The sequence below is a fragment of the Vespula pensylvanica genome, chromosome 1 (assembly GCF_014466175.1).
Source record: "Vespula pensylvanica isolate Volc-1 chromosome 1, ASM1446617v1, whole genome shotgun sequence".
NCBI lineage: Eukaryota > Metazoa > Arthropoda > Insecta > Hymenoptera > Vespidae > Vespula > Vespula pensylvanica.
Genome location: NC_057685.1, coordinates 289,330 through 310,134, shown reverse-complemented (window position 1 = coordinate 310,134; position 20,805 = coordinate 289,330). Strand labels below are relative to the sequence as shown.

The following is a 20,805-nucleotide window of genomic DNA, read 5'->3' as shown; positions in this document are numbered from 1 at the left end:
CATTTTCTCGACGCGGTTCGTACCCTTTCGCGAGAAACACGCTAGCTCGCGCTCGATTAATAATCGAAAAAGGGATACGTTTGTTACATCTGGAAAGGCATTGCGTAGGACGATTTACAAGTAGCCCGTGTTGTTCGCATTCGACGAAAACGCGAAGATCTCTTACTCGACTTTAAGAGCGAAATTATTGATCGACCGATCGGCCGTTCGATGAATATTAATAAGTACCGATGACGGACGGTGCGAGCGACGTGCGTCGGTTACGCCCGCGTCCGTCGTCGTCGAGAATAGTTTATTCTTCGAGAGAGCGAGAGAGCGAGAGCTTTCGATCCCAACTCGATCGATTTCGGTACCCTGTAATCTGGCAGGTTCGCCGACGCGTCGAAAAATGCTAAATAATCCCACGATACTTTTGACATTTCGGCGATCGAGCGATCTTATCGTAGCGTGGGCGATATATCCTCGCGTTGGCGCCTCGAAAGATTCGAGTCTCTTCGAGATTAGACGGGTAAATAAAATTTCATGAAATTCGAGAGATCGAAAGAGAATATAAGGACCGACAAAGAGCTATTATCGCTTCTCGGCGTACGCGGCGCGCGCACGTCGAAATCGTTTGACGAAAATTCGCCGATCGAGCGTTTCGAGGAGAGAGAGAGAGAGAGAGAGAGAGAGAGAGAGAGAGAGAGAGAGAGAGAAAGAGAGAGAGAGAGAGGAGGGACGCATCAGCAGGAAGATCCCGAGTCCGGGCGGCGATTCCTCGAAAACGAGGGGTCCTTAAAAAAAGGGCCGCGAGGGAGGGTCGGGAGGGAGGAAGGGCGAAGCTCGCCGTCGCCGTTCTTGTCGGTCGCGGAGACGGCGGCAAAGGGGAACACCCAGTACATGCCAACGACATTCCCGAAGTGCAGCGCGCAGTTTTTCGCGGCTACCGAGCGCGCAAGGCAATGCAAGGCGATGCAAGGCAAGGCAGAACTTGGCCGAGAGGAGGTAGAGCGGGGAAAGAGAGGGCCTGACGAGAGAGAGTGACTCAGAGAACCGCTTCTGGGCCAGACGCAAGGGCGTACACGCGCCTCTTCCCCTCGTACGCCTCCTTGAATTTCACGAGCGCCAACCTCGGGATACGCCTGTGCGAGCGAATCGAAGATCGGAAGATCGCGAGAGAGAAGAAAAAGGTGCAGCTCGAGAGAGAGAAGAGCGCGAGATTTATTTGCCCGAATTTCGACGGGCGGTCGATGCGCCATGCCCGCTTCCGAGGAATGCATTTCGCATTCGGTATCTTCCACGGAATATGTCCTTCGAGAGGGAGTCGAACGATCCTGTCTCTCTTATTTCTCCCTTTCTCTCCCTTTCTCTCTCCCCTTTCTTTCTCCTTCTCTCCCTCTCCCTCTTGGATCGCCCTAGCCCCACCTTCTCCGCAAAACCGGCTGGAAAGATTTGTTATTGTTTTCGTAGCCCCTGGACCTTTTTATGCAACCCTTCTTCCTCTCTCTCTCTCTCTCTCTCTCTCTCTCTCCCCTCTCCTCCTCGCCCCTCTCCGTCCATTCGTTGACCCGAAAAAGAGTCGAAAAAGAAGCGAGGAGGATCTTTGGAAAATGTCAAGAAAAAACGATTCGGCTAACGATCCGAGTTAAAGGATCGTCGATCGACGATAAGAGAGCGTGAGTCCTCGGAGTGTGACGAAACGAAGACGCGAGCTCGTACGAGTCGAGATAATTACGCGAAAGTAGGATGAAGGGGAAGAAGAGAATCCTGCTAGAGTCGGACGATATCTCGGATCTACGATCGGGCCGCGGATCGTCGGGTGATGTATCGACCTCTCTCCGTGGACTCTCGAATCGGCGCTATTAGGCCATTGGCGTCCACCGAGAGTTTTTGTGTGCTAACCAGGAGATCGACGCGCGCGCGTCCTGTAAACGACGATGTACCAGGCTTAACTAATGTGTCCGACCGGTTAGGCGCGTATTGATCGACCAGACTAGATTTATGTCAGCGAATGATTCACGGCGTGATTTACAGCGGATTGTCCGGCGCTTGCATACTGATTGGACCGTTTATTCCGTTTCTCCTTTCTACGCCACGGAGGAACCACTAATCATTTATTGGGTTAAGGTGAAATCCTTCCCTTCTTCCCCTACCTCCTTCCTCCTATTCGTTCGCTCTCGAAGACGTCGCTCGACGAGGCACCCCTCTCTCCCACTTTTTTTCAAAGACCGAGAAGGCATCCGCGCTTTCGGGCCTCGCGACGAACTTTGACTCGCGAGTCGTGCGAATCATCCGGATACGCGATCCGCCCGCTCGTAAATCGAAGTTCAAGGAGACAAAATAGCGAGACTTTTGTCGATACTCGAACTCGTACGAGTCAGAGTTATCGCGAACGCATCGCGTTTTCTGGCGATTCCGAGCTCGCGGCTATCCGAAAGTCCCGCGGGAGCCCGCATCTTCCTCCTTCTTTCTCTACCTTTTGGGTCGATCTCGTCGTTCGATTCTCGATCACGAAGGCAGGGCACGCGTGTCGGCCGCCCGTAGAATGTCGTCGTAACGACGTGTCTCCCCCTCCCTCCTCCTCCGGATCCTCCTGTTACTCCACGGGTACCAACGTTAGCGGTCGTCCGGGCTCGGACGGAGCCCCTCGTCTCTTTCGCTTCTGCTATGTCCAGAGGTGATCCCTCCACCACGACCGGTAGGAACGAACGTTTAAATTAGGCAGGGAATCCCGTGGAATGCGCGAAAGAACTCCCTGCTCGGCATTCCGCGAGGTTTTGATACGCCTTCGGACTATTGGTCGACGGGGGACCATTAGCCCTTATGCGGTGGGAATGACTCCCGAGGTCCTTACCGGTCAATCCTCGTTTTCAGATCTTCCTTCGAGAAGCCTGCCCCGTCGCTTTTCTCCGAGAATCCTTCCTTCGCCCCGCTTTTTCACTCGCTCGTCTAATCTCATTTTTCACCGGTTCGTCCTTCTCCGTTTTCAGAGTCTGGCCACAGGTTGGACAGCGGCTCCCCGTTTTGGAGGATACAGCTCGATCAGGACCTTTTGGATACCATAAGCGCGATTTATCCGGAGTGGTTTAAGGTAAGTGGCCCTTTCTTCTTCTTCTTCTTCTTCTCCCTCTTGTCTCTTCTTTTCTTCCTTCCTTTCTTTTCGCAAAGCTGAAAAGCCAAAAGCATAACGAGAAAAAGTTCTTCTCCCATAGGACTATACCAACGGCCGTGCCTCTGCGTCCTCGTCGAGCAGCACTTCCGGCCCTCGGTCGAACAACGGGAGCAACGTGGCGGCGGACTCCAGCGGCGTCCTCGAGCACAAGGTCGCCAAGGGCGATTCCAAATTGAAAGCAAAGTCCAAAAGGGCTGACAATTTCAAGGAGAAGGATCGAGAGAGGAAGGACGCTAGGCGCGACAACAGGGACGAAAGGTGAGAGTACGTTTCTTATTCCTTTCCGCCTCTCCATCTTTCTCTCGTTTTTGCTCCTTCTTTCTCGATCCGCCGTACGATTTCGACGTACGTTGGATCCTTCTCGAAGAGCCGTTCGATTCGACGCGGGAACATAAGCGTTCTCAACGACCGACTTCCTCTCGAAAGCTCGTACTCGATTTGAAAGTTTGCAGCTCGCTTTCCTACGATCCAGCTGCGCGTAATTTTCTTTGAACTTTAGCAAGATCGGCCGATAAGCGTCGGGCTCTCTCCTTTCCTCGCGAATGGCCGATCTATCCGTCAACGAGGTTGAACGAGCTAATACGTACGTGCGCGGAGATAACTACGTCGTTTGAAAGTATCGCTCCATCGGCAAGTTCGCGTTATAAAATTGGTACTTTTCGAGTGTCGATTGATCCATCATTCGTCGATCGGGGAGATACAAAAAGCACGAAGGCTCTTCCTCGAGAAGGAAGGATCCAAGATCGAGGCGACACTTTGTTTTGCCGGCGTTCCTACGCGCGGCGTTCTTCCTTCCTTCCTTCCTTCCTTCCTTCCTTCCTTCTTTCTTTCTTTCCCTCCTTTCTTCGGTCTCTTCCCCAAAGCGACGTATGAAAGATTAATTCGCAAAACTCGGCCCTTTGCTCCTTTCGGTCCGATCCCTTTGGACCCGCAGAGACGCTGGGAACGGTAAGAAAAGCACGACGAAGGCTTCGCCGCAGCAGGATAAAACGACGGTGGACGTGGCAGGAAGGAAGACGGCGGGTGTTCCAGTATCAGGAGCAGAGATGGCCGAAGGCAATCAGTCGCCGCCGAAGGCGGAGGTCGACGACTCGCCCCTTCAGCATGCCATGGATCGCAACAAGGAGTGTGAGTACGCTTTTGCCTTACCTTTTCCCCCGGTTCCTTTTTCGATTCGGACGAGAGGATCTTCGTTATTTATTAGAGAACGTTACTTTATATACGTCGAATTCCTCGATGTTCGACGGTCAAGGCTGCGAAGGCAGTCCACGTTGCCGTCGTCGCGTCCGTGGATCGGAAAGATGAGCGAAAGCGGTAACGCGTACGTTATTCCATTCGCAGCTCGATCGACCGTATCCACGTTCAGCGCGTCGGGAAGGAGGAAGTCTCGTCCCTCCGTCCGGAATAAGCGATGAAAAAGCCTAACGGTCCTCTCGGAACGACGACGAACGTTTCCGATCGATCGATCGATCGATCGATCGATCGATCCAAGAGGGAGGCTTTTATTATGCAAGCCGTTCGTGTTTCATCGTCGTGACGCTCTCGTCAACGGACGGTGCACCACCATCCTTGCGGTCTCGTACCTTCGTTGTACGCGCTCGCGCAAAGGCGCCTATAATGATCGATGGAGGAGGGCCCGCCTATCTTCCTCCCCTCCGTCCCACCCCACGCTCGCTTTTAACGTTCACGGGCCTTGCCCCATTATGCTCACGGCAACTGTAATCATCCGCTCGTTATTCGCCCTAACACCGATCCCCCGAGAGTGATGCTCTCGATCATCGATTCGGAATCCGACCATTTTTTATCCAATAAAAACGGCCGAGGGGCCTTTTTATCACCGCGTAAAGTGCACCTCTTCTATTTCATTTGCCGCTTCCGCCGCCGGATACCGATACCCGGATTATCCTTCCTTCCTCCCTTCGAGAGCGTACGAGCGTTTCTGTTTCCTTTTTTTTCGTCGACCGTGCGAACCTTTTCACTTATCCGATAGTTATCCAATAGAGTGTACGATCGAAGTCGACTATTGTCGGGAGAGAAAAAAGAAAGAGAAAAGAAATCGATATGGAGAAGCAAAGAAAGGTTGCTCCTCGCTCTCCTCCGCGCAACGTTTCTTCCGCGATCGTCGGCGAGCGGCGAACAAGCGGGAGGAGAAGAGCGGAACGAACGAGCTTTTATCCGGCAGCGAATTCCGTTGCGTACGTACCTATATCTCGATTCACCGAGTCCGCGCTCGAGTCCGGTGCCGAGTCGAGTCCTCCTCATTAAATCCGCGGACCACCGTCCGCAGTCTTTAGAACGTCATTTTGTCGCGTTTATCGACCGCCTTTTTCTGCAATTACTTTTTGCGATCTCGGGATCCGGTGGAGACTCTCCTACCTGCCGCGAGTATCTCGGATCGTATTCGCTCGTACCGCTTACGACACTCGTGTACCTACGTCGCGTACGTACGTAGAAGTTGCTTGTGCCGGTGACGCGCCGGCACTCGTTCCTATTATTCCTTTAATTTCATCGACCGAGTCTCTTTAAGCGGACGATCTTTGTTAAGTCGAATATATAAACACGGGCGCACGCCCGTGTATATGCGTATACGTATAAATGTTTGTTTACGCGGTACGTATATATAGAGGACGCTCAAAGTTCGATTTGCTATCGCGTCCGAGGAAGAGGAAGAAAGTGGTGGGGAGAGACGAGTTCCGCTCGCTCTAAATCCTGGACGTCGGTGTTCGAGGACAAGTTACTCATATACGCTTACTCGAGGTAGTACCTTTGACGAGAGCACCTGCGCGTCTGTGTGCGTGGCGCGTATCGGCGCGAGCGCGCTATATCTAGCCTTTCTGCAAAAGAAAGAGCACGGGTAAGGTGCGCTCGGCTGCAAACTATAAGCGGAGAAATATAGGTATATAGACGGGAAAGAGAGACAGAAGGCGTGCCTATTTATAACGATGATATCATCGTCGATTACCTACGCTTTCGCGTGGACAATCGTAAATTCCGTAGCTCGCAGAAGGGTGCGAGAAACTTATTCGATATCGAACCTCCTTGTCTCACCCTGATATTTCTTTATCTCTCTTTCTCTTCCTTTTTTCGCGAGTCGAAGACTGTGGAGTGTAGGCACACGAGTTTTCGATAAAATCTAACTCCCGTCCTCTCTTTCTCTCTCTCTCTCTCTCTCTCTCTCTCCCTTTCATTTTCTCTCGAGAGATCCGGTAAAGTAAAATTTCTTCTTTTTCCTCGAGGATTCCTAGCAGTCGACCGAGAGAGACGCGTTAGGAAGTTTGTCGACGCGGACGACTCGATATCGGTCCCCGTCAAACTTTCACCTTTAAAGTATCGCGCGTACCTTTCCAACCGAGTCTTTTCTCGGTCGAGTAATTCGCTCCTTCGCGCGGACGTCGACGCGCGCTTTTTCCCGTCGAACGGTGAGAACACGAAAGAAAGATGTTGCGATTTAAAGAGGAGAGAGAGGGAGAGAGGGGGAGGGAGAGGAAAAAGAAATAAGAGGACCGTTTAATCGCAGCCGAAATGTTATCGTTGCGAGGCGAGGACGATCTCTCGCCTTATCGCCTTAGGTCGTATTTCCTAAGGAGAAAATGATGTCGGAATCTCGCGTTATAACGGAGGGACCTCCTTTCGGTGCCGTAAAGACGATAACCTCGAGCGGATCTCGTATCGGGTCGCGTTTAACGAGACGTCGTCATTAATGAAACGTCCCACGCGACGCGCTCGTTTTCCATAACAAACCACGAAAGGCAACGACGCGAGCGGAAGATGGGCCTTCTCCGAGCACGCGAGGAAGTATCCTCGACTCGCGTGGAACCGAATTTCGTAACGATCGACTAATTGGTGGACGCGATAAAACGTCCGAGATTCCAAGAGGCAATTAAGAAGAAGCACCTCGTTTTCCGCCTGGCTCCTTCCCGTCCGACTTCGTAGGTCCGACCTTCGAATCTTTATCCTTACGATCTAAAGAGTCAACAGACCCTCGGCCTCTACCTTCGTGCCGTTACGCTCGTCGAGCAAGATCTAGCGCAAAGTCGTCGTTGTTTAATCGTCGCGAGTTCCTCGGCACGTACCTCTAACGCGACGCGATAAGAGTTTCGTTCGAGGAACAGTAGAAACTCGATCCGGCATTTTCTTTCGATTCGTTGGAAAGACGTGCACGAAGGACGATCGCGGTCTTTTTCTCTCTCGCTTCGTTACGTTCGGCACCCGTCCGCATGCCTCCTAACGATACGGCGCGCGTAACGTAATTTTGCTTTGCAAAATCCATTCGATTACACGGCGTTTCGCGGCGAAACGAAAAACGCTTTTTCTTCGTCCACTTAGCTTCGTTAAAACTCTCGATCGAGTCTCCCGAGAACGTTCAACGTCGTTACGAGATTCGCCGCAAATCCGTGAGCACGTGCGAATATCGTAAAGCCGATTCTGTCCGGTGAACGTGTCGTCAAAGACGACGAAATAATCCATCTGTCTTTCTTAGTCGCACGCACGATCGTTTCCACATTGAGTACGTTATGTCAATCGTACGACGGTGATCGCGAGGGATCGATTTCTGCGTCACGCTTATAAATAAATCCTGCGTTATCGTTGCATATTCATACGCATCGACGTGCTCCGAGTTCCTGTGGGCGAACCGGCTCGAGATATGTCGAATCGAAGTGGTCGCGCGTTCGCGCTCGCGCTCTCTCGTGTCCGGAAAGTATCGCATTCAAATTCGCGCGCATGCCGGTCCTCGTCGTCGTCGTCGTCGTCGTCGTCGTCGTCGTCGTCGTCGTCGACTCTGCGTTCGCGTGTTCGCGAACAAAAATTCGCGCGCGACGTGCGTGCAGGCGCAAAAAAAAGGAGACACACGTTCGGCGGCGGCGGCGCGGACTACCCACGCACGCAACACGCCGTTTTATAGTACCTCTCCGCTCGCTCGCTCCTTCGTTCGAGACGTGCCACGTGCCCTCCAAACGCAATCTCCGCGATCGTTTCCTTCGCGACGGCTTTCCCTCGCGACTCCACTTTCCTTTCTTTTCTTCCTTTTATTTTTGATCTCTTCGAAGGACCGCGAGAGACTTTCTTTCGTCCGCTTCAACGTAGCGTGCGAAACTTGATTTATCTCTTGGCGGACAGACCGCCGTGGATGTCTCATTAGTGGGACATCGAATCGACTGAGATTATCGATATATTCTACCGTCGACGTCTTTATGTAAGACCAAGATTTATGGAATATGAATTTCGCTTGGTTCGCCAAAGGACGAAAACGAGAATAAAAGAGACGGGTGGAAGCAAGGGTAAATAGTGGAGATTTCGTTGGTAGAGTCGCTAAAAGAAAAGGAAAAGCAAGGTTCGCTCGAACAAGGAGGAGGAATGCGTGCATCGAAAGGAGGCGGCGAATTGAAATTCAACGACGTCGGCGACGGAAAACATCGACGGAGAGGAAGGAAGTGACGTTAGTTGGTATTCAAGGCTGACCGATCGATCGAAAGCGAGGCGAGAGAGGAGAGGTGGTGAAGAGTTCGGCGCTAAAGAAGAAGAGAAAGAAAGAGAGGGATCTTTGAGAGCCAAAGAACTCCGATGACCGAGTCCGCTGTTGTAACGTTAGCGACTACCTTAGCATCGTTTCTTGCGCGACGCCCACGCGTAGCGAATTAAACGGGACATCCTCTCTTCCTTCCGCGAGCGTTCGTGCTCGGAAACTCCTAATTCGAGTCTTTGCCTCGATCGACGACTCTTTCGATGCAGCTCCTTCGCTCCTACCCGAGCAATCGCATTCTTTCGGGAACGCGAGATAAATAAATGGCGACCGACGATTATCGCGAGGGATCGACGACGACGACGACGACGACGACGACGACGACGACGACGAGCTAGCCTGGGACAATTCCGTGGCCCACGCGCCATTGTGCGATCGGTGCGAATCGGTCGGCCACCTGGTGAACGCCGTTCGTCTTGTCCTTTTCTCCTTCGACGAGTCACGCGCGCGCGAGCGCGCAAGCCACGGTCGCGACCGATCGCGAGAAAAATTTCATTCTCGAACGCGGCTCTCCTTATGAGAAGAGACCGCTGCCACGACCGACAAGGACGCACCGATCAGACACAACCGACACCGTTATTATTATTACAGATCGCCATAATCGGCCGATCTTTTATTCCCCTTTATTTATTTTCATTGTTACGGAGAAACGAGTTCAGAGGAAATCGAGATACTCAAAGTTCGTTCAAAGTCTTGTCTCGTTTACCCAGAATCGCTCGACTTTTATTTTTCTTGGATTTTCTACGATTTTTCAAGGATTACGTAAGATAGATCGAGAGCTCGCGCAAACGCTCTTAATCGTTTCCTTTCTTCGTACTTTTTCCATCCCCCTCGTCTTTGCGCTCTCGAGTAGAAAGGATCCCAACAACGCTTCGCGTATCAGGGTCGAGCGCGTTGCAATTAAGTCATTAAAACCGGTACCATTGCTCGCGATTACCGTGCGCTATTAAACCATATCTATCATACTTTTTAAATAGGACGTCGCTCGCGCGATCGTCCTATCGGCTTCTCCAAACTAAACCTCGCGCGTTTTATAAAGAACGGCCGCAGTACAAAGATCGATTAAATCGAAGAAAATTCATTTTTATGTCGCTGTTTCCTTATCGGAAGTTCCTCGACAAGGACGCTCGAACGTACCTATTAACGAGAATTATCATCGGCGCAACACGAGGCGCTTTGTTCCGCGAACGACTCGCGGAAGCTTCGAAATAGTCGGAATCTATAAAATTTCAATCTTTCCGCAATCCTTAACGGTCCGTATAATTTTCTCTCGAAACCTGCGTTCGTTCCACTTTGTCCTCGTCGTCTAAGAACAAAATGCGCTTCTACGTCTCCCTCCTTACCGATTCGACGTTTTCTCTTCGAACGACCACGTAACGACGGACGAATGATCTGTGAAAAGAAAAGAGACTTATCGGCTTTGCAGGACAATGCGCCTCCATTGTCTATCCTCTTTCGCGCTCCCTTATGCGATTACCGATGATGATTCCTAACTCGATAGTCGCATTTATTCTTTTCTCCGAGATTCTTTATGCGACGGAGTTTGTTTTTCGCGTTCGTCATCAACCTCCATGTTTATTACGCGCGCGTTATTTATAACGCGATGCGATGGAAAAGGCCACATATGGTTTCCGATTAGTGGTCAGGAGAAGATTGAGCAACGGTATTTAGTAAGCCGAGTATGCAACGTTGGCACACTCCCGTCGACGACTACCTTCCTGCCAGGCTTGCGGTCCTTCGCAGAGTCCTTCGTAGGGTCCTTCGCCTTTTGAACCGGCTCGAAGCTACCTTCGAGCTTATGATTTTCTCCATCGCGCTAACCACCGCCGTTCCAATAGATTCGAAACGTTATTAGGATCGTCGTAACTCGCGAGTCGACGACGCGAGACGACGATTTCTAATATTCGTACCAGAGAAAAACGAGTCGCGCGTTATATACCGATCTACCGCGTTCATTACCGCGTTCATACGTTCGGACATGTTACTTATTCCTCGAAATCGATAAAAATTCGAAAACGATGTCGCAATCAGGCGCAATTAGCTTTGTCGCGTCTACGCTACCTGCTTTCAGCGATTTCGTACGATGGCAAATTATTCGTACTTGGTGTCGCTACGTTTTCGCCGCGACGTAATGAAATGGTAATAACAACGTTGCGATTCCGGACGAAACCGCCGCGCCGGCGTCATTACGCGGCTAATGTGGGAAATCGTCGCTGCTGGAGGAAGATGAGAGAGCAAGAATAAGAGAGGAGGAGGAGAGAGAGAGAGAGGTGTTTGCTCCCTCCATCGGTCGGATGGCATGCCGCGACGATGCTCTCTCGAGCTCGACGTAAATTCCGAAGCGGTGAAAGCGCGACGTACCTACTTGTTTTTAATTTAACCGCTGTCTTCGCACCGACGTGGATGCACCGAATATTCGACTTTCGACGGGGCGTCGACGACGCTGTCGTCTCCCGGGAGACAAGAAAATTATAGCGATGCGCGGAAAAGTCGAACGACAGATTTAATTACGGAGTCGAGCGCTCGGAGAAGAGAACGAATCGAAGAAATAGGATTTTTTCGGCGCGTCTACTCTCGGCCGCCCGCGGCATTATCATCGCGCCGTGTTGTACGCGACGAATAAAGAGACGAAAATAATTACCACCTCGGCGAGTAATTACGAGCCAGTCAAAAGGGACGAGGGAACGTTAATCGAGCTGCGCGCAACGACGTTCGATAATTTCCTTTTCCCCTCTCTTCGACACTTTCTCGCGAGTTTCGCGAGATCGGACCCGACTCGAGCTCCTCTCGGACCATCGAGCGAACGAACAGAGAGAGAGAGAGAGAGAGAGAGAGAGAGAGAGAGAGAGAGAGAGAGAGAGAAGGAATTACGAAAGGAGGGAAGGGCTTTGATCGAGGCGAGATACAAATTGCTAATTACCTAATTAGACCCACTGACCCACAATGGACGCGACCACCCGGTATGCGCTCGCGTGCTGCGAGCGCTCGGGGAATCGCGCCTCGCCTTTCATCGTACCCTTTATTCTCGTAATTTCCGCGCTAATATCTTCTCGCGAAGCCGGTGAGAGGCGCAAGCGCCTCGTTTCGAGGCCCTCGGCGTTTTTAATTTCAACAAACGCGCTGGTAAAACGCACGCTGCTTCCCCTACAAGAGTCGCCTATTTTATCTGATCTTTCGTCGATTCAGGTTTCTACGACGCGTTACGATAAGGCCTCGTTTCGTATCGTGGAAAATAAAAAAAAGATTTCTTTATAAATCGCGAGGCGCGATACCCTTTTGTGAAAGGAATAAACGAATTTCATTGAGTGGCGACAGATAAGCCGAGCCCTGGCGTCATAAACAAGCGATTATCTTAATTAAGTGGGAATTGTTTTGGCCCACGCAAACCGAGCACCGGACAGACCGCGGCTCTCTGCCCACGTGCGCAGCCCAGCGTGTCCGGCTGGAAAGAACTCGAAAGAAGAAGTCCGCGTGCTCTTAACCCTCCCAACTCGCGATCGTGAAAAATCGAATTATCGAATTTTCGACGCTCCGATGACTCGTCGAATAAACCGTTTCGATTTCGTCCGTTGGAAGATGCCAATAGTCCAGTTACACCCGTCCGAAACGATCGAATTTACGGTGCGTTGCGAGACGCTACGCCAATGTGCCTCCTTTTTAATAAGTCGCGCGCATAACTCTCGCAGTCGACTTAAGTCTTAACATCTGTAAATCCATAAATCTCGGCTCCAGCCTTGTAGAAATTATAAACGTATTTTCCAGTTCTCTTCAGGCGGATTACGCGAGTCGCATAAAATTGCGATAATCCCAGCATCGAATCGCGTTCGTAAACATATTCCTTCGGTATCCTTCATCTTCCTCTCGTTTCGTGTCGCAATTTAGCGGCGGCCGATTAAGAAAATCCAGTAAGGAGTGTACGGGTACCATCTCTAAAATGCGTTGCCATCGAGCCTGACGTAATTCGATGTTTATTCCTCCTTCGATCCATCGGAAGAGCCCCTCTCCTCTCGATTTTGGAGACGCGCCTCTGATACTTTATTAGCAAAGGTTGTATCGATGGAAAAAACTTTTCTCGTTGCGCAAGGAGAGAGAGAGAGAGAGAGAGAGAGAGAGAGAGAGAGGCGATTCCGTCGTCCGTTTCTTTGTTTTGAGAAGAAACGAGAACGAGCGGAGGAGGATGTTTACCCGAGGAAAAGTGAGTCCACGCCGTGACTCCTTCCTCCGCGAGCGGGCACGAGCGTACGAGGACGATGATGGGGCAAAAGGAGAACTGTCCTTGAGTCGGACGACGACGACGTCGACGTAGCCGCGCGTCGTACACCTACGACACGCGGAAGATGGAAAAGCCGTTCTCCTAATGCGTGTAGGCGAAATGTATCAAGGCTGCCTCGAGCTCGAGTCGTTTCTTGTCGCCACTTGTCGCCAATCTCTGACGTTTAAATAGGCGAACCGGAGTGATAAATTATGTCTCGGCTCAAAGTCCTGCCTCGGCACGAAACGAGAATCCTTCGTGCACCAAGGGACGGCGAAATAGCTTAGATTCGTTTCTTCGAAGACCGATCTCCCGAGGTGGCCGAAATTTACACTGAAAAATACACGCTCCTTCTTTTGCTCTTGATGCGCACGTAAAAGGGAGACGAGAGTTCTCGGATGAAACGAGCGTGTAATGACCGAACATCTGAAAAATTCGCAATTAACTTTGGTCGGGCGCGGTACCGATGTCGCGTCGGTGTAATTGGTTTTGCAGAAAACTTACGTGTTTTCGCGGCATTTGCATAATGTGCGAGGTGAACATGGTCGATCGATCGGTTAATTTAAATACCGAATATATCGGCAAAGTCGTCGCCATCGTCCTCGTCCTCGTCCTCGTCGTCGTCGAGAAGAGCGTGCGCGAGCTTACGAGCAACCTGGTCGCCATTAACGTGTAATTATCGTTACTTATTGCTGGTAAATGCCGACTCTGCGGTGTACTCTCTTGCCGATATACCAGCTCGTACCTTATTCTAATCTACAACACTGGCTAATCCGATCGTCGATCGTAATCGAGTTCCTCCTTTTCTTCCTCTCTTCCACTCCCTTTCTCGTACGAGAAATCGAGATTCTTTAACGGGCTCTCCCATCTATTTCTTCAAATACCTACATTTTATAGATACGATTATCTAGAAATTGTGAATTTTGGTTGAAAAGAGAGGAAAGGAAAACGCAAGGAAGACTCATGGGTGCTCCCATGAGGAGAAAAAGAACCGTAATATCGTGTTTCGCGACTCAAAGTCGGCGGCGCCGTTGCGAAAGGCCCCGGGGCTAGAGCACGGCGTGTCGGCATGTTTCGCAGTTTGGAACCAGGACCCAAAGCTCCGACTCGACGTGCACCGGCACAAAAACAGCAGGGGTCAGCGAGGTCGGCAACGGGGCCCTGTGTTCCCCTGGGGCCCGTTGTCATGCGATACCTCGCTCGTACGTTATGATAGTGTCCTCGGTATACCCGCTTTCTGTTTTGTCACCGAGCCTCCTTTCTCTCTTTTTCTCCTTTCGTACTTTTGTCTATTATTCGAAAGACGATAGTTCTCTCGCTTCGATGAGGAATGTCTCCTCGATGGTATCGTGCTGAGAAATAATACGACATCAAAGCCACGATTTCTCTTCCGTCGGTTGACCGTCACAGAACGCCCGGTAATCCATTTTCTTTAACTTTTAAGCTCCCGCTTGAAACGTTCGACGATTTTCATTTCCACGCGAAACCGTCTAAACGTCCGACCTCGTGTCGATCGCTAGCACGAAACGTTTTCGAGCACGCCTCTCTTTACCTCGTTCGACGTCGAGTGGACGTTTTTACGGTTATCGAAACGACGGTGCGCGCGCGCGAGAGAGAGAGAGAGAGAGAGAGAGAGAGAGAGAGAGAGAGAGAGAGAGAAAGCGTAGAGAAGAGGAAGCGCAACGCCGCGTAGGTACCGGTACAAATTTATCTTTGTTCCGAACTTTCACGCACCGACATCGACAGCGGGATCGGGCAAACGAGTTCGTGGCGCGTTCACAAAAGTCAGCTCTCGGCTCGTGTGACATACGCGCCGATATCCACGAGAGAACGCTCCTCTCTTTTTTTTTCTTCTTCCTTTCTTCTTTTCTTCTCTTTTCTTCTCCCCTTTCCTCTCGAGTATTTTCGAAAGACCTCTCCTAGTCCTCTTGTGAGAGAAGAACGCCGATGAGTCACGACCGGCTGCGTTTTTCGGGCCGAACACGTGAGAAATTTCGCGGCGCTACCTTAACGATCCTTCGAGAAAAAAATCGCGCTCGAAGAGGTCCTCCGCGAGTCGACCTTCGATTTATAATCTACGTCGCTTCGCTTTTGTCTGTTCCTTAATCCGACGATGTTTAAAGCGCTCCCTCTTTCTCTCTTTTGCTTTATTGCAGCAACGGGGGTTGCGCAAGACTCTACACCTACGGCATCGCGCGTAAGAGAGAACCACCGAAATCGCTCCTCGTCGTTTAACGCGTACCACGAGAATTTGATTTTTAAAGGGATAGAACCGAAAATTGTTTCGAACTGCAAAAATAACTACGGAGAACGAACTATAAAAATAACTATAAAGAGAGAATAAGCAAACCGAGAGAGAACAATGGAACCGACGAAGAAAAGAGATTTTGCGAAGCAACGTCGGAGACTGCGACTTTACGATTCCGTGGAATAGCCAGCCAACATTTAACTGTCGCGCGATATTTATCATTTCTCGTGTAATAGGATCTGACGCAGCTGGTCCTCTCTCTCTCTCTCTCTCTCTCTCTTCCTCTCGTTTTTCTTTCTTTTTTATTTTCTTTTTTATTTTTCTGTTTTTATTTTTCTTTCTCTCTTTTTTTTTTTTTTTCTTAATTTTATTCTGAACGAACGCAAACTACGCGCTATCGATCGTCCGCGAGCGTGGGCGAGTGAAAAATCATTTCGTACGGGTAAAAGAAAAAAGAGAAGTAGGAAAAATTTTTCATCGTCAGCTTCGAAACTCGGCTCGACCGCGCGCTTGAGGATTTTGAAACGCGCCGGTTAAAGTGCATCGCGTCCTGCGGCGAGCGCGCTTTCACGAAGAGTAGAACGTAATGACCACGCACGAGGGAGGGGAAGATGAGAGAGACAAAGAGAGGAAAGGGTATGGGAAAGGTTGAAGGAAAGAGAAGGAAAGAGAAAGAGAAAGAAGGAGATAATAATAAAACGAGATATCTCGTACGTGGGCGGTCGTATTGTTAGCGCAACAAGGCATGCGCGGCGCTTCTGTGTTTGCGCGCGCGCACTCCTGCGCTCTCCGCGCACCCTTAATAAAGGGTACGCGTGTGCGTGAGAGACGTGCACGCGTTTAATAAGAAGGAGCAAGAAAGAGAGGCAGAGTCCGGCTCGTCTCTCGGTGTGAGCGGACCCAGGCCTTATGTAAATCGACCGGGCCCATCTGCGAGAAAGCACGGACTATGGCAAAGAGCACGGAAGAAACGGTGGAGGAGGCGGAGGAGATGGAGCAGCACGAGCGGTGCTCCTCTTCAAAAGCTGTGCCGCCACCGCCGCCGCCGCCGCCGCCGCCGCCGCCACCGCGATAAACACGCATTTATTCCAGAGTGCGCTATACGCAAACGGCGTGCGCGCATGCGCTGCTACCGCGATCGCGCATGCGTATTGCGCTAAAGTACTTTCCACACCGAGCCAACTTTTCAACCGTTGGCGCGATCTTATCCGAAAACTTTCGTTCGTACGATCCGCCAAACGTTAAAGAGAAAAATTCTTTTAAGGTTCCTCCGATTTCAACGTGCCTTGCACGAACCACGAAAGAGATATTTTTTCTAAAGCTGCTACTAAAGTCCACGAGGTAGCTATCTCGTCTAGCGATTAGACCAGTTCCAGTATGTCGTGTGAAAGAACGTTAAGGGAGCCGGCAGCGAGGTAACCTTAGGCGCGCGCGCTATCGCGACTTTACATTGTGTTTGCACATATCCTACCTCTGTAGAAACGCGTGCCGATGATTCTTCCAGAGTCGGCAGATAAGCAGATAAGCAGATGGCTGTACACGTAGGTGCGCTCGGATAAGGAGCTCCGCTGCAATAGACGATCCGCCTTCGGCGAATGCCGCTCGAGCGCATTTTCGTTCGAGCGAATTCGCGAATATATATTTTCTGCTCGCGTTGTTCTTTCGCAGAAACCGAATCGGACTCGACCGTTTGTTCGGACGACGTCGTTTCCCTTGCTCGGAGAAATCGGAACGGGCCGTTTCGACGCGCTCGTTCCTCCTCGTAAGTTTAATAGCTCGATTCCCTTGAAACCGATCGAAGAACGTCGATGCTGCGACGTTTCTTTCTTCGATCGTAGGTAGTAGCGCGTAGGAAAAAGGTCCTTGACTTAGGTATAACGCGTATAACGCATTACGCCAAATCGTTTCGTTCTCTTGCTCGTGCGAGATTGATTTCTGTCCCCTCCCTACCCTCTCTCTCTCTCTCTCTCTCTCTCTCTCTCTCTCTCTCTCTCTCCCTTTATCGTACGCGATCCAGCGGTTCGGACGCGACTTCCCGTCGAGGATGTTGGTGGTCGCTCTCTCGACCACGAGAACTCGGCGCGTTTCCACTTTTCGCCAGTTTATCGATTCGCGTACGAAAGAAAAGTCGCTCCGTATAAGGAACTCGACAAGAAAGATAGAGTTTGAGCGAATAATTCGCCTTCTATCGAACTCACGGTACTCGCTTTACAGCGCGAGTTATCTCGTCGAATAGAAAGAGAAAAGTAGGAAGGATCGAGAATACGTGGGCGATCCGTCGATCTTACGACTCTCTCGATCGATCTTACCGCGTACGAATAATATACGCGTCGTAACGCGCCGACTAATTTATGGACGAGAGGTGGGTAGAGAGTCGACTATACTTTTCTAATTACATATCGTACTTTCGATTATACGCTCGGTAGCTTTGTCGAGGTGGAATCCGCTTACGAAATACGCGGTCATGGCTCATTTTGTGGAAATCGCTAACGATACCAGCAGCCTTTCGGAGAGCTTTCGTTAAATCCTCTTATTTACGAGCGCCGTACACAAAAGTAAGCGACTTCTTTCTTCGTCGATACAAAGTCTAGCACGCTTCTCGTTCCACCTACGGCTACGACTTCTTTTTTCGTCTGTCGACGTAACGAATCGAAAACGACTACCGGGGACCGTAATTGAAAATGATCAAACCGTCGTATGTAAGAAGAGGTGAGTTCTCGACACCGTCGTCGATTCGATTTCGCTCGGAAAGCTTTCGTTCGTTCGAAGAAAGCAGTCGTTCCTTTCGTTCGCTCGAGTCCGAGAGGTGGATTAGGATCGGTCGCATCTCCAAAGTCGTTTCGGTTGGCCCAGATTTTACGAATCTTACGATGTTTGTCTTCTTCCACGTCTCGCGTGCGCGGATGGTGCGCGTATATAAGCGTTTAGTGCCTGTCATCTCGGAAAGTGATAGTAAACGTTGGATAAATGTTTCGAGTCGCTTTCTCGGACGTTTGGACGGCGATGAATACCTACGAGCGTTCTGCCTACACGCTCGCTCGTTTCTCGCGATTCGCTCGAAAATCAAACAACGTTACAAATCGTCGAGGTTGTTTTCGAAGAAGCGTAAACTCGAGGACGCCTTCGTCACTCGCTACGTAGGAAAAGTAGCGCGTTATTAGTTAGCTAGATCGGAGAGGCCCTCGGACGATTTTCGACGGGTACTTGGATCGTTCGTTTGTCCTCTCTTCGATAATGTATCGACAGTCGAGACCGATTGGCAGCACGCCAATTGCTCCAATGCCAGCTGCACATACGGCACGTAGCGAAGCGTTATCGGAGATGCCGAAGAATTAATGTCGACCCTCGAGCACCGCGATAAATAACCTCTTCGTTAGCTTCGCGCGTTTCTCAGCCTTATGCCGACGAAATTCCACTTTGCAAGGAAGATTTTGCTTGGCTAACGCGAATAAAATATTGAAAAATACCAAGGGGAATATTATAAATTAAAATCGGATCGACGATGCGTCGATCGCGAGCGTCGATGATTATATATCCGTATCGGGCGACCGTCTAACGTCTTCCTCTCTCCTTCCGTAAGAGGGAATAATCGACGATTCAACGTATTTTCGTTCTCAACAAGATTTTGCCTCTTAGTCGTGAGCGTCTTACGCTCCTTGGAATTTCCATCGCATATCGCATTCGAAATTTCTTTCTGTCCGTTGGTCACGGGATAGAAAGAAAAATCCGAGTTAAGTAATACCCGATATATCGGAAGGATGATATAACGCGAACGAAGAAGATAGGCGGACGAAACTCGTTTCGAATTTCCACAAGCGTTCGTTACGAAGCAGCATCTCCGGTGCAGCTGTTAGCTCCGTTGAAGCTCTGCTAGGAGCGTAGGACCGCGTTTAGGAGGTGAGAGGGGATGCGCGCGATGCATTAATAAGACGGCAACATGCATCGACTTTGCTTCTGCGGCATAGACTTGGAATAGCTCTCGGAATAGATCGTGACGGCAGTGGGCCACATAATCCGACCGAGAGAACTTTATTTCTCTCTTACATTAGTGATTATTCGGCGGCTCGGGCGCGGGCGCGAGGGCGCGAGGGCGCGCGAGCGCGTTCGACCAACCTGGAATTTCAGAGGCTAAATCGAACGTACGATTGAAAGTACGATTATTCCAATTGATTTGCAAGTAGCAACGAGCAGAACTTTTACTTTATCTTTTACGCTGGGTCAAACGATGATTCGCGTTGAATAACGAGAGCGGCAGCCGGTGACCGAGATTCTCTTATTGTCGCTTTTTTAAGCCCCTTCGGTGTCTCCTTCGCTTCATTAAGCTCGAAGAAACGATTCCTTCAGCTTAGCGCTCGCCTCGTAAAAGAGAGAACGAATCAGAATCGGAGGTTTAAAGGGAATCGTGAAGAAAGCGATTCAGCTCTCGCCACGTCGTCGGTGCCTTTGACGCCTACTAATGAGAGGGCGATCATTAAGGACGGAGAACGCGCGTGCGCGTGCGAAGGAAGTGGAAAGAAGAAGCCGAGTACCGATATAAGAGAACGGACAGACAAATGGACAGCTGCGCGTCGTAGACGTTTTTCGTTTTTCAATTTTTAAAGCCATCCGAGTCCCCTCGTCGATGGCACGTCGTTAATTCGTCATTCCCGAGACTTTTAATGAGATTGTTAACGATCAAGGTCCGACGCTGGACCCCTCCATCTCTCTCTCTCTCTCTCTCTCTCTCTCTCTCTCTCTCTCTCTCTCTCTCTCTCTCCTTTCCGATTTCACTTTTGCTTCGATAAAGTAAAGTAAAATCCAGAAAAAGATTCGACGCGAGGTAGAATATTTATCGGCACCATTAAGTGTTTCGGAAAGTCCTCGTTTTCTCTCTCTCTCTTCCCCTCCCTCTCCCTCCCTCTCTCTCTCTCTCTCTCTCTCTCTCTCTCTCTCTCTTGCGCTACATCAATTAATTAGAGTCTCATTGTCGTGCGGTAGAAAAACAGAGCGCGGAATCGAGAAAAGGAGCATCCGGAGCGATCGAATCGAGAAGAAGAATTCTCTTTTGTGACCCGCTCGCAAAGCATGGAAAACGAGGAGAAGAGGAGGAGGAGTATAAGGAGAGAGAGAAAAAGGGGAGAAAGAGAGAGAGGCGGAGGCGGAGGCGGAGGCAGGGGTAGCCGGTAACAAACGACTCGCAAATCCTCCCTGTCAATTTAATCTCGCCTCGAATCCCAGAGAAATGTTAATAAGGGCCTCACCGCCGTTCTTCCCCGCTCTTCCCGGTGGACCTCCTCCCATCTCCTTCTTCCGTCGCGATCTCAACGTGAGTGCACTCGCGTACGCGCGGCCGTGCGCGCGCGCGCACGCTCGGCACTTTATTTTCGCGCAAAGATACCGCCGTACGGCGTCAGCGGTGCTGCGCTCCGAGCACGTGGAAATTGTGTGCAAAGCGAGTCGCACCGAGCCTCGTTTTTCTCTCCCTCGTTCCTTGCAAACTTCCACCCTCGTAATTTATCGCGCTTATGTCGACGCACTCGCACGGCGGAATCCCTGCCGCGGGTATAAAGGCTGCACGGAAAAAATGCCTATCCTCTTCTCGCTCCTCTTCCTTCCTTCTCCTCTTCTTTCTCTCATCGTGCCTACTCGCGAAT

General features: G+C 50.6%; 1 protein-coding gene across 11 annotated transcripts in view; it reads left to right on the top strand.

The window, feature by feature from the left end:
* The window catches only part of LOC122628217 (myocardin-related transcription factor A), a 184,641-nt gene that overhangs the window by 131,546 nt on the left and 32,290 nt on the right, over positions 1-20,805 (top strand). For 6 of the 11 annotated variants that reach the window (XM_043810358.1, XM_043810290.1, XM_043810280.1 and 3 more), the window contains exons 2-4: positions 2,970-3,070; positions 3,192-3,409; positions 4,086-4,279. In XM_043810358.1, coding sequence (XP_043666293.1) covers positions 4,198-4,279 — 82 coding nt within the window. In that variant the 5' untranslated portion in view covers positions 2,970-3,070; positions 3,192-3,409; positions 4,086-4,197. Of the gene's footprint in view, positions 1-996; positions 1,170-2,969; positions 3,071-3,177; positions 3,410-4,085; positions 4,280-20,805 lie in introns of those variants that run through there. The other 5 variants (XM_043810348.1, XM_043810326.1, XM_043810345.1 and 2 more) reach the window with 2 other exon arrangements.